The sequence below is a fragment of the Phyllopteryx taeniolatus genome, chromosome 4 (assembly GCF_024500385.1).
Source record: "Phyllopteryx taeniolatus isolate TA_2022b chromosome 4, UOR_Ptae_1.2, whole genome shotgun sequence".
NCBI lineage: Eukaryota > Metazoa > Chordata > Actinopteri > Syngnathiformes > Syngnathidae > Phyllopteryx > Phyllopteryx taeniolatus.
The window spans coordinates 3039113-3053026 of NC_084505.1; the positions used below are offsets into that span (position 1 = coordinate 3039113).

The 13914-nt window shown below is 44.0% G+C and overlaps 1 protein-coding gene across 4 annotated transcripts in view; it reads left to right on the forward strand.

The window, feature by feature from the left end:
• tenm3 (teneurin transmembrane protein 3) overlaps positions 1-13914 on the forward strand; it is a 398597-nt gene that overhangs the window by 89740 nt on the left and 294943 nt on the right. For all 4 annotated transcript variants that reach the window (XM_061772049.1, XM_061772050.1, XM_061772051.1 and 1 more), the window contains exons 3-4: positions 3471-3666; positions 3883-3994. In XM_061772049.1, the coding sequence (XP_061628033.1) occupies positions 3564-3666; positions 3883-3994 (215 nt within the window). In that variant the 5' untranslated portion in view covers positions 3471-3563. The remainder of the gene's footprint in view (positions 1-3470; positions 3667-3882; positions 3995-13914) is intronic.

Genomic DNA, 13914 nt, shown 5'->3' on the forward strand with positions numbered 1-13914 from the left:
TTTCGAGGTGTTAGAGGTAAGACAAATGGAGGACCCAAGCGCAAGGAAGCAGGGAGACAAGGCAGGAGTGCAGCAATCTCAAAAAAGGAATTGGAATTTTTACAAGCACAAAAAAAAATAAAAAATGAGACAAAGATCATGAAGGCAAAAAGCTAAAATAACAAAGTCCAAAATCCAAATACAAAGTAACAAAGAAACACCGGGGAATAAAAAAAAACTAACCACTATAAAAACGTGACAGGGCCAAGGAGACATGATATGACAACAGATGACATACGACAAATAACAATAGACCTACGACAATGAACCAACAAGGACTGAAAGAAAGCAGGGAAGAAAATACAAGCGAACTGGCAAGACAATGAGGACCGCCGAGACACGACGCGAGTGGCTGGAGGGAGCTGATTGGTGGACTCAAGGAACTAGGCTGACGAGAACAAATGGAAATGAAACCCTAATGAGCAAGACAACATGGTACACAGGAAAACATGAAACATAGCTAAATATAATCTAAGCTAACACACAGACCATGACACAGACATTATCTTCTGAACTCACCAACATTCACCAACCCAAAACTGTTACTCCTAAAATAATCTAACCCATTACACTATCATTATGGAGAAGTTGTTTGATCTGAAAAAGTCAATGATAAATTAATAACCATCGAAAAGTGAGTTCCCTCCTGAAGCTGTCACCTTATCGTGTGGGAGGGGTTTGTGTGTCTCAGTGATCCTAGGAGCTAAGTTGTCACCCATGACAAACAGGTCCTAGGTGAGGGACCAGACAAAACACGCTCAAAGACCCCGAATGATGAGTACAAATATTGGACCTCGATTTGCCTCGCCTGGACGCTGGTCACCGGGGCACCCCCTGGAGCCAGGCCTGGAGGTGGGGCTCGGTGCCCGGGCTCGCACCCATGGCACAGCCCGAAAGAGTAATGTGGGTTCCCCTTTCCATGGACTCACCACCGATGGGAGGGGCCATAGGGGTCGGATGCAGTGTGAGCTGGGCCGTGACCAAAGGCAGGGACTTTGGCAATCCGATCCCCGGCTACAGAAGCTGGCTCTAGGGACGTGGAATGCCACCTCTCTGGCAGGGAAGGAGCCCGAGCTGGTGTGTGAGGTTGAGAAGTTCCGACTAGATAGTCGGGCTCACCTCCACACACGGCTTGGTCTCTGGTACCAGTCCTCTCGAGAGGGGTTGGACTCTTTTCCACTCTGGAGTTGCCCACGGTGAGAGGCGCTGTGGTCAACTGATCACCACCTGGTGATGAGTTGGCTTTGATGGTGGGGGAAGAAGAAGGCCGAAACCTATTGTGAGGGTCTGCTGGGAACGTCTGGCAGAATCCCCTGTCAGAAGGATTTTCAACTCCTACCTCCTACCCACGTCCTGGGGGAGGCGGGGGACATTAAGTCCGAGTGGACCATGTTCCGCGCCTCCATTGCTGAGGCGGCCGACAGTAGCTGTGGCCCTAAGGTGGTTGGTGCCTGACGTGGCGGAAATCCCCGAAACCGTTGCCGTCAAGATCAAGAAGGAGTCCTATCGGGCCTTTTTGGCCTGTGGGACTCCTGAGGTAGCTGATGGGTACCGGCTGGCCAAGTGGAATCCAACTTTGGTGGTCGCTTAGGCAAAAACTCGGGCATGGGAGGAATTTGGTAAGGTCATGGAGAAGGACTTCAGGACAGCTTTGAGGAAATTCTGGTCCACCATACGCCATCTCAGGAGGGGGAAGCAGTGCACCATCAACACTGTTTATAGTGGGGATGGGGCACTGCTGACCTTGACTTGGGATGTTGTGAGTCGGTGGGGAGAATACTTCCATGAACTCCTCAATTCCACTGACACGCCTTCCCATGAGAAAGCAGAGTCTGGGGTCTCTGAAGCGAGCTCTCCTATCTTTGGGGTTGAGGTCACTGAGATGGTTAACAAGCTCCTCTGTGCAAGGACCCAGGGGTGGATGAGATTTGCCTGGCATTCTGCAAGGCTCTGGATGTTGTGGGGCTGTCCTAGTTGACAAACCTCTGCAACATCTTGTGGACATCTGGGACAGTGCCTCTGGATTGGCAGACTTGGGTGGTGGTCCCCCTTTTTAAGAAGGCGGACCAGAGGATGGGTTCCAACTACAGGGGGATCACACTCCTCAGCCTGCCTGCTAAGGTCTATTCAGGAGTGCTGGAGAGGAGGGTCCATCGGGAAGTCAAATCTCAGATTCAGGAAAAGCAGTGTGGTTTCTTGTCCTGGCCGTGGAAAAGTGGACAAACTCAGTAGGGTCCTCAAGGGTGCATGGGAGTTCGCCCAACCAGTCTACATGTGTTTTGTGGACTTGGAGAACGACCGTGTCCCTCGGGGAGTCCTGTGGTGGGGTGTTTCGGGAGTATGGGGTACCAAACACCCGGATATGGGCTGTTCTGTCTCTGTATGACCAGTGTCAGACTTTGGTCCGCATTGCCACCAGTAAGTCAGACTCGTTTGCGGTGAGGGTTGGACTCCGCCAAGGCTGCCATCTGTCACCGCTTCTGTTCATAACTTTTATGGACAGAATTTCTAGGTGCAGCCGAGGCGTAGAGAAGGTCCGGTTTGGTGCTTTTTGCAGATGATGTTGTTCTGTTGGCTTCTTCAAGCTGTGATCTCCAACTCTCAATGGAGCGGTTCACATCTGAATTGATGCCCCCGGAAGAGCTGGATGAAGTGGCTGGGGAGACGAAGTCTGGGCGTCCCTGCTAAAGCTACTGCCGTGACCCAACCTTGGCTAAGCAGAAGAAAATGAATGGATGGATTGACAAGTGAATTTTGTGATGGACGGTACGTGCAAATTAGACTGAAAACAATCAGTTATCAAATTTGATATATAACACTGGGTTACAAGCATTTGTAGTGATTTTTCATCCGGTACTGTATATCACACATTGCTAAACTTTTGGCTCTTTGATAAGGTCCAATTTATGAAACATATAACACTAACAACCTTCAAGAAAACATTTGTTGCTTTGTTGTCAGCTTGGTAGTTTGTTCTTGTTTTTGTTAACTCAAACTCACCACGGTGGCCGACTGGTTAGCACATCCGCCTCACAGTTCTGAGGGCCTCACCCTAGTTCTGAGGCCTTCGACTTTGTGGAGTTTGCATGTTCTCCCGGGTGCTCCGGTTTCCTCCCACATCCCAAAAACATGTACGGTGGGTTGACTGAAAACTACATCAAAGGTGTCAAACTCATTTTAGTTCACGGGCCACATTCACTCCACTTTGATCTCAAGTGGGCCGGACCAATATATTTGTGGCCTTATATACAATAAATGACGAGAATTAGATTTTTTTCTAAAATGTCAACATAAATAAGTGCAATTTCAACAACATTATGAATCATAGTGTGTGTGTTTTGTTGTTTGAGTATAGTTGATTATGACATAACCATGAGTATTGTGCAAGACATTATAGTGATGAAGCCTTTCTTTGTGTACTGTGTTCGCAGGACGAGTTCTTCTTCTTCCTTCATATCCCTCTTTCTTCTTTCACTCTGCCTCCCTGACTTCCTGTCAATTTAGCTGTTACACGGCATGCCTCAATGTTTGCCAGCAACACCACCGGAAGCATTATGGAAGTGAAAGAGCGACGTCCATATTGCTCACTCACAGATGCCCACAAGGACAAGGAGGGGGCATATCCTGGTGAGATAGATAGATTTGTTAATTAATTTGTTTCCCTTTCCCTAATGGACTCCTTCGAGCGTGTAAACTATCATTAAAAAACTAACTCAGTTGTTGCTATGTTACTTTTTCTTGTTTGAAAGTAAACTTCAACTACAGCATGGTAATGTCATCTTTTGTGTTACAAATCTACAGTATCTTCCATTGATGTGAAGTCTGGTCATTTGTATTCTTCAGGGGAAAGTGAAGACTGTGCTATTGGCCACCGAGAAGTGCATGTCCCAACTCAAAAGTCTTACTCCTCCAGTGAGAGACTCAAGGCCTTTGATCAACACCAAGACCAGACCAGGTTAGAAATCAAACTACAGTACCCCTTTCCAGTACATAGTAATTATTTGCTTTGTCATGGTTCTACTCGCTTATTGACTCATTACCACTGTCAAAATCAGGTACTTCAAGATATTAATATACAATTTATAGTAGCTACTCCGTTGTGGTTCCAATACGCTATGGGTGACATAGAACATTCGTGGTCGCCCATTGGGAGAATATATTTGAGTCGAGTTTCCACACATGGAGTTAGAATTTGAGGATAGATGACTAGAAATACCAAAACAAACACACATTCTGATGTTAAACTACCCAATCGAACACTACTTTGTTATAATGTAAATCTTCACTTTGCAAACAGCGACCTCTTTTGTTGCTGCTGTCAGCAACATAAGCAGGGTTGCAAAATAACAATTTTCATCTGGTTCTCGAAGGAGCACCAGAGGGTTGTGCTTGGTGCTCATTTATTTCCCCGACCCACCAACCTCACTGAATGAACTAAAAGTAGGTATCTGTGTTAAATTAATTGATTTACATGAGACCAGAATTATCAGACTGATCTTTGAAAGATGATTCCAGCGTATACAGTGACATGAAAAATTATTTGCCAGCTTCTCAGTTGTTTTTCTTTTTTTTTTTTGCATAGATTCCCCACATTAATGTTTAAGATCCTCAAACTGATGTAACTATTGGACAAACACAGCTCAAATCAACATAAATTGCTGTTTTTAAATGGTGGTTTTATTTAAATGAATAAAAAGCATTCAAAGCTACCTGGGCCTTTGTGAAAAAGTAATGATACCCTGATTAAAACATGAATTAACTGTGGCTAATTTCATTATTTAGAAAGCTGAGTTCATTTTCACTGACCACACCCAAGCCTGATTACCTCCAGACCTGTTCAATCAAGAAATCACTTAAATACGACCATGAAGTCTCAAAAATCGGCAAAAAAAATGTCCCGATCTAAAGAAATTCAAGAACAGATGAGAGACAAAGTAAGTGACATCTATCAGGCTGGAAAGGGTTACAAAGCCATGTCTAAAGTTTTAGGACTCCAGTGAAGCACAGTGAGAGTTGTTATGCAAAAATGGAGAAAAGATAGAACAGTGGTGAGCCTTCCCAGGAGTGACAGGCCTACAAAATTTACCTCAAGAGCACAGCGACAACTCATGCAGTAGGTCACAAAAAAAACATGACAACAACATGACAGAACCTCATGATTCCCTTGGCTCTGTTAAGGTCAGTCTTCATGACTCAACAATAAAGGAGAGACTGGGCAAAAATGGCATCCATGACAGAGTTCCGAGGCGTAAACCATTGTTGACCAAAAAGAACAAAGGCTCGTCTTTTGCAAACACAAAAATAATCCGACTGATTAGTTTTTTGGAACTTTTTTGGAAGGTCTCGTCAAAATCGTGACTCAAGTCCGATTGAAATGCTGTCATCTGACCGCAAAACGTCCATTCATGTTTAAAAAAAGATTTATAATTTACCATGTATTAACAATTTATAAACAATTCTATAAGAAAGCGTGAGAGAAAATATCTCCACAGAGATGTGAACGACTCATTGCCACAAAGAGAGCACAGAACATTATCAGACAGCACACATCCACAACACACTCTTTAAAAATTCTTCCATCTTGCAGATGCTACAGGAGCGTCGCAGCAAGAATATTGAGACTAAAAGACAACTTCTACCCACATGCCATCAGATCTTGAACAAATTACATCACAATCAGTGAACCACACTGTGGATTTTTTTTTCATTCGACCTAGGGTGTCCTGGTGCCAAGTGCAGGTGTGGACACCCTTATGCTTGAACATGGTGTTCGTTATGGACAATCCGTGATGAGCACAGAAGTCCAATAACAGAACACCGCTCGGGTTCTGATCGCGGGGGCCGTTCCTCCCAATCACGCCCTTCCAGGTCTCACTGTCATTGTCCATGTGAGCGTCCCCCAGCAGAACGATGGAGTCCCCAGCAGGAGCACTCTCCATCACCCCCTCCAAGGACTCCAAAAAGGGTGGGTACTCTGAACTGCTGTTTGGTGCATAGGCACAAACAACAGTCAGGCCATGGATGACCCTGCCAGGGGCATAAAGCCCCAGACAACTTAGCTCCTAGGATCTTTGGGACACACAAACCCCTCCACCACGATAAGGTGACGGCTCAAGGAGGGGCATCTTGAATCAGTTATAGAAAATGCTTGATTTCATTGGTTGCTGCTGAGTGCCCAAACACTTATCAGATTTAGGGGGCTATTACTTTGGCCAGGTACCTTGAATAGTTGTTTTTTTTCTAAAAACCTGCATTTTATGTTTACTTGAGTTATCTTTGTCAGATATTTACAGGCAAACTATGCAAAAAATAAGAATTTGAGAATGGGGCAAATAGTTTTTTTTTTCCTTTGATAAATATTAAGAACGTTACAAATCTTTAAAACAGAGTGAAAATGCACAAATTTCTGTTTCTGATTTTTGGTGTGACCTTTTTGTTTAACCAGACTTTCAAATTCAATTTCATTGAGCTCCAAAACCACATCACCGACTGGTTAGCACATCTGCCTCACAGTTCTGGGGACCAGTGTTCAAATCCCGGCCCCACCTTTGTGGAGTTTGCATGTTCTCCCCGTGCATGTTTGGGTTTTCTCCGGGCACTCCGGTTTCCTCCCACATCCCAAAAACATGCGTGGTAGGTTTATTGAAGACTCTAAATTGCCCATAGGTGTGAATGTGAGTGCAAATGGTTGTTTGTTTCTATGTGCCCTGCTATTGGCTGGTGACCGATTCAAGGTGTACCCCGCCTCCCGCCCGAAGATAGCTGGGATAGGCTCCAGCACGCCCGCAACCTTAGTAAGGATAAGCAGTACGGCAGCCCGCAACCCTAATGATGATAAGCGGTTAAGAAAATGGATGGATGGATGGATGGATGGATGAGCTCCAAAAGTAAATTTGAAAATTTGGCACTCAAAACATACTGAGAGAAAAACTAATTAAGAGCCAAGAATGAACAAACCATCCATAAATTAAAATACATAGCAAAAAATAAATATAGCAAAGTAAAGAAGCATTTGTAGTTAATAAAATGCATTAGCATTGGAAGGGATACAAAATTTGAGCCATCATATCGGTCGGAGTAATATCAGGTCAGCAACGACGGTCCATAAAATGTGTGTGGAAATCAATCAATTACATTACATTTGGCAGAATCACAGAAAATATAAAATTCAGATTATTATAGGAGTTATCTTGCTCATCTTTAATGTTTTTGACTGTCATTTGTCACCATAAATTTCCGTAAAGGTCCAAGATATGTAGCAAGTGTACTTGGTCGATACGAAAGTTTTGAAGTCATGGTTAAACTAGGAAATGTGTTCTCAGTTTTGGTGTATAGGGATAAAGAAAATAAAACAAATGCAGTGAAACAAAGTAAAATTTAAAAAAACGCAGTGAAACATGGAATGCAGCGGTCCGACCACTATTCAGGTTACGCGAAAAAGGATGTACTGTAAGCTTGTTAAGTGACCACTGTTAACAAACAGGGGGGGATAGATAATTAAAGACTTACAATATGGGACTGCTCGACCAGCTGATTTGGTGCAGTTCTCTAGGACAGCAGTTTCTAATCTTTAGTGCTTTTGGGCTAGACCCGGTTTTGGTACTTTCGTGGACCAGTGTACCACCAGGACATTTACAATGGGATGTCTGCACTGGTGTGGGCACACCACCACAGCCCACTTCAATCTCATCCAATCGAAGTAGGTAATTGCATACTCTTTAAAAGCGGGACAATTAGTCTTACATCTTCTTCTTCTTTTCCTTTCGGCTTGTCCCGTTAGGGGTCGCTACAGCGTGTCATCCTTTTCCATGTAAGCCTATCTCCTGCATCATCCTCTCTAACACCAATTGCCCACGTCTTCCCTCACTACATCCATCAACCTTCTCTTTGGTCTTCCTCTAGCTCTCTTGCCTGGCAGCTCCATCCTCATCACCCTTCTACCAATATACTCACTATCTCGAAGTCTGCTCTCTCTAACGTTGTCTCCAAAACATCTAACCTTGGCTGTTCCACTGATGAGCTATTTTCTAATTTAATCCAACCTGGTCACTCCAAGAGCAAACCTCAACATCTTCATTTCCACCACCTCCAGATCTGCTTCCTGTTGTCTCTTCAGTACCACTGTCTCTAATCCGTACATCATGGCTGACCTCACCACTGTTTTATAAACTTTGCCCTTCATCCTAGCAGAGACTCTTCCGTCACATAACACACCTGACACCTTCCTCCACCCGTTCCAACCTACTTGGACCCGTTTCTTCACTTCCTGACCACACTCACCATTGCTCTGGACGGTTGACCCCAAGTATTTAAAGTCCTCCACCCTTGCTATCTCTTCTCCCTGTAGCCTCACTCTTCCCCCACCACCCCTCTCATTCATGCACATATATTCTGTCTTACTTGGGCTAATCTTCATTCCTCTTCTTTCCAGTGCATGCCTCCATCTTTCTAACTGTTTCTCCAGCTGCTCCCTGCTTTCACTGCAGATCACAATGTCATCTGCAAACCTCATGGTCCACGGGGATTCCAGTCTAACCTCATCTATCAGCCTTTCCATCACCACTGCAAACAGGAAAGAGCTCAGGGCTGATCCCTGATGCAGTACCACCTCCACCTTAAACTCCTCTGTCACACCTACAGCACACCTCACCACTGTTCTGCTGCCCTCATACATGTCCTGTATTATTCTAACATACTTCTCTGCCACTCCAGACTTTCGCATGCAGTACCTTAGTTCCTCTCTGGGTACTCTGTCATACGCTTTCTCTAGATCCACAAAGACACAATGAAGCTCCTTCTGACCTTCTCTGTACTTTTCCATCAACATCCTCAAGGCAAATAATGTAGCTGGTCAAAAACACCACAGCCACCTCTCCTAGATGTTTCCATACCTCCACAGGAATGTCATCAGGACCAACTGCCTTTCCATTTGTCATCCTCTTTAATGCCTTTCTAACTTCCCCCTTACTAATCATTGCCACTTCCTGGTCCACCACACTTGGCTCCTCTACTCATCCCTCTCTCTCTCATTTTCCTCATTCATCAACTCCTCAAAGCATTATTTCCATCTATCCAGCACACTACTAGCACCAGTCAACACATTTCCATCTCTATCCTTAATCACCCTAACCTGCTGCACATCCTTTCCATCTTTATCCCTCTGTCTGGCCAACCTGTATAGATCCTTTTCACCTTCTTTAGTGTCCAACCTGGCATACATGTCATCGTATGCCTCTTGTTTGGCCTTTGCCACCTCTACCTATCTAAAGATCTCTCTGCTGTACTAACCACATTTGACCTCTCTCAACATTTTAAGAGTCAAACCCACACTCAAGGTCACATCTTAGACATGTTCATCTCTAAGTATGTTGAAATTCTATCAATTGACATTAAGGACATGGCTATTTCTGACCATTTTTGTGTATTGTTTGAATTACAGATTCTTCCAAAAGTTCAGACAACCTCTATGTCTATTAAAAAAAGGTACATAAATGAGATTAAGTTTATGGAGACCATTGCTGTGCGCTGTGCCACAAATCTGAATGCTGAGACAGTTGATGAACTTTTGGATAATTTCACCTGTAAAATCTCAAATGTTATGAATGCTGTCGCTCCTATTAAAACCAAGACAATCTTGAAGCGACCTAGAACACCGTGGAGGAGCACAATGATGGTAAAGACCTCTAAATCAAAGTGTAGGAAAGCAGAACGTAAGTGGAGAAAAACTAAACTCCAAATTGACTATGACCTCGAGAATCGACATTATCTCAATTAGCGCTCTGCGGTTGGTGCTGCAGGTCTAGGAGGGATGGCCGTCTTCCTCGGTGGTTGCCCGGACTAATGGGCCAGACCTGCAGGAGCCATGCCTCTTCATCACTCATTTAGCACACACTTACACCATTCACTGTATATATTTTGTGCTGTTTCCCAGGTGGAGGGGGGTGGAGTCGCGGGGCGTGTGGGGCAGTGGAGGGTGGGGGTGTCATTGTGTCCCTGCGGCCCCCACTGGGTGGCCGGTTATCGGGAAGCCTCGGTGGGGCCGGCGGACCGCCCTGGGTCCCTCGGTGTGGGACGTGTCCCGTCCGCTGGGCTGCTCTCGGGTGGACCCTGATCCCACCCCTCGATTGATTTGGGTGGGGTCCTCAGCCACCGCGGTGCGGCCACAGCAATTACAGGACACTTATGTCAGTCTTTGTGCATGTAAAACGGTACCAATTCACTTGCATGTACCCGCAGACACACACCCCTCAGACTCTTTCACTGGGTGTGGGGTCACGCACTTACTGCGACAAATAACTCATGAATATGCAAATCGCTTGTGTATCCCCTCACTTTTACTCTCGTCCTGTAGACTTTTATAATTCACATAATTAATGCGATCACACTTCAGTTGTACAGTCGGGTTCACGACCCTTGTCCGGCATGCTTCTTCTCCTGTCCTTGTCCTGTCCTTCCCTCACAGGGTCTAGCACTACAGCCCCATGCAACACTCATATTTAATGTTTCATTGTTGTAGATAATGTAATGATTTACTTCTCTCATCCTGTTTACAATTAGTGCTTTGTCTTTTGTTTTTGTTTCTCTCTCCCTTCTAGAAACTTTGTTCTGTTCGACTGATCAAGTCTGATTCTCAATAAAGCTCAATAATAGTACCACAGCGGAAGCTTAAAAACTCCACTGTGACACAGTAAAACTGTTCCAGCATGAAATGGATACAGATTTTCTATTCTGCTTGACCAAACAGTCGAAGAGGACGAAAAAAAAAAACATTTAAAAAAAGACTATGACCTCTAACAGACAAAGTCTTTGTCATTTTAACCAAGAGTTAGTCAGGGTTATACAGCAACACTTTTCTGAAATCATCAATAAGAACTTCAACAATACTTGCACTCTGTTTGCTGTGGTTTACAAACTCACAACCCCCCGAATCAGATAGCTCCAGAACTCCTAACAGCAGATAAATGCAATGAATTTGCTTGTTATTTTAGTGAAAAAAATACAATCCATCAGGTTAAATATAAGCACAAATCAGCAAAATGATAAAATGATACTACATCTGAAGCCACCCAGAAAAACCCTATAACCTTGTCAGAATTTGATACAGTTGACCAAAAAACTGTAGAGAAAACGATTCAACGAGCTGTCTTGACTCAATTCCATCTGACTTTTTCAAAGATATTGCGAAGTCTGTGCTAGCTGATTTGCAGCGAATAATAAATTGCTCCTTTCAGTCAGGCGAGTTTCCTAAAGCTCTTCAAGTAGCTGCCATTAAGCCTCTGCTAGAAAAATTTAATGCTGGACGCTTGCATGTTAACAAGCTATAGACCTATCTCAAATCTCCCTTTCATAGCCAAGATTGTTGAGAAAGTTATTTTTAACCAACTCAGCAATTTCTTGAACTTAAATTGACTTTTCGACAAATTTCAATCAGGGTTCCGAACTCATCACAGTACAGAGTCTGCTCTTATAACAGTGCGAAATAATATAAGGTTGAATACTGACTCGGGAAAGGTGTCAATTCTGGTCTCGTTGGACCTCAGTGCGGCTTTTGATACGGAATATCATAATATACTGCTGAACAGGTTGGAAACGTGCCTAGGACTAAATGGAACAGTTCTTAAATGGTTCAGGTCCTACCTGGAGGAAAGGAGTTATTTTGTAACCATTGGAAGTGTTCAATCTCATCGAATGGCAATGACCTATGGGGTCCCTCAAGGGTCAGTTCTTGGACCGCTCCTGTTCAGCCTGTAAATGCTACCCTTGGGTCCAATTCTTCAGAACTTTAATCTTGACTATCACAGCTATGCAGATGACACAAAGTTATATCGAACAGTGTCTCCAGGTGACTACAGTTCAATTGAGGTGTTGTGTCACTGTCTAAAACAGATAAATATTTGGATGAGCCAAAATTTTCTTCAATTAAACCACAACAAAACTGAGATAATTGTTTTTGGCAATTAAAAAAAAAAGGATTGCTGTTAGTAAATACCTGGAGTCACTCTCTTTAAAAACCAAAGACCAAGTCCGAAACCTTGGTGTTCTGATAAATTCCGACCTGACTTTCAACAGTCATATCAAATCAATTACAAAAACTGCCTTCTACCATCTGAAGAACATATCCAGAGCGAAGGCTTGCATGTGTCAAGCAGACCAGGAGAAACTCATCCATGCTATTATCTCAAGTAGACTGGACTATCGTAATTGTCTTCTGACTAGAAAGAGCATTAAACAGCTGCAGCACATTCAGAATGCTGCAGCTCGGGTTTTGACCAGAACAAAGAGGTCAGAGCATATTACACCAATTCTAAAGTCTTTACACTGGCTTCCAGTCAGCTTCAGAATAGATTTTAAAGTTCTGCTACTGGTCTATAAATCACTCCACGGTTTAGGTCCAGAATACATGAATGAAATGCTAATGGCATCTAAACCCAGTAGGGCTCTGAGATCGACAGACTCAGGTCAAATAGTGGAGCAAATAGTCCAAAGCAAACATGGTGAAGCAGCATTTAGCAATTATGCTGCACACAAATGGAATAAGTTGCCAACAGAAGTGATGTCAGCCCCAAGTGTGAATGTTTTTAAGTCTAGGTTAAAAAGTCTTCTTTTTCCCCATGCTTTATAGAGCATTTCCACTTTTAAATGATATTTCTTTCACTGTACGCTGTTTTAATTCATCCATCCATCCGTTCTCTGAGCCGCTTCTCCTCACTAGGGTCGCGGGCGTGCTGGAGCTTATCCCAGCTATCATCGGGCAGGAGGCGGGGTACACCCTGAACTGGTTGCCAGCCAATCGCAGGGCACATACAAACAAACAACCATTCGCACTCACATTCACACCTACGGGCAATTTAGAGTTGCCAATTAACCTACCATGCATGTTTTTGTGATGTGGGAGGAAACCGGAGTGCCCGGAGAAAACCCACGCAGGCACGGGGAGAACATGCAAACTCCACACAGGCGGGGCCGGAGATTGAACCCCGGTCCTCAGAACTGTGAGGCAGACGCTCTAACCCGCCCACCATGCCGCCTGTTTTAATTGTATTTTTTTTTTCCCTTTTTGTTTTAAATATTTATAAGCAATTTTTTTCTATGTTTTTAAATGCTTTTAATCATGTAAAGCACATTTAGTTACCTTGTGTATGAAATGCGCTATATACTTAATATATATTATATATATATATTATATAAATTTGCTTTGCTTTGCTTTGGTTTACCTTTGTCCTACGTCGTATCTCAATGTATTCCTTTCTCCTTTCCTCTGTCCTCTCAGTGTCCCACTTCTTCTTAGCTAATCTCTTTCCTTGTTTGATTTCCTGTACTTTGAGGTTCCACCACCAAGTCTCCTCTCCTTTCCTGCCAGAAAACACACCAAGTACTCTCCTGCCAGTCTCTCTGATCACCTTGGCTGTAGTGGTCCAGTCTTCTGGAAGGTCCTCCTGTCCACCGAGAGCCTGTCTAGGCTCTTCCCAAAAGACACACAGCACTCTTCCTTTCTCAGTTTCCACCACATGGTTCTCTGCTCTGCCTTTGTCTTCTTAATCTTCCTCCCCACCACCAGCGTAATCTTACACACCACCATCCTATGCTGTCTAGCCACACTCTCCCCTACCACTACCTTACAGTCAGTAACCTCCTTCAGATTACATCGTCTGCACAAGATGTAATCCAACTGCGTGCTTCTACCTTCGCTCTTGTAGGTCACCCTATGTTCCTGCCTCTTCTGGAAAAAAGTGTTCACTACAGCCATTTCCATCCTTTTTGCAAAGTCTACCACCATCTGTCCCTCCAAGTTCCTTTCCTGGATGCCGTACTTACCCATTACTTCTTCATCACCCCTGTTTCCTTCACCAACATGTCTATTACAATCTGCACCAA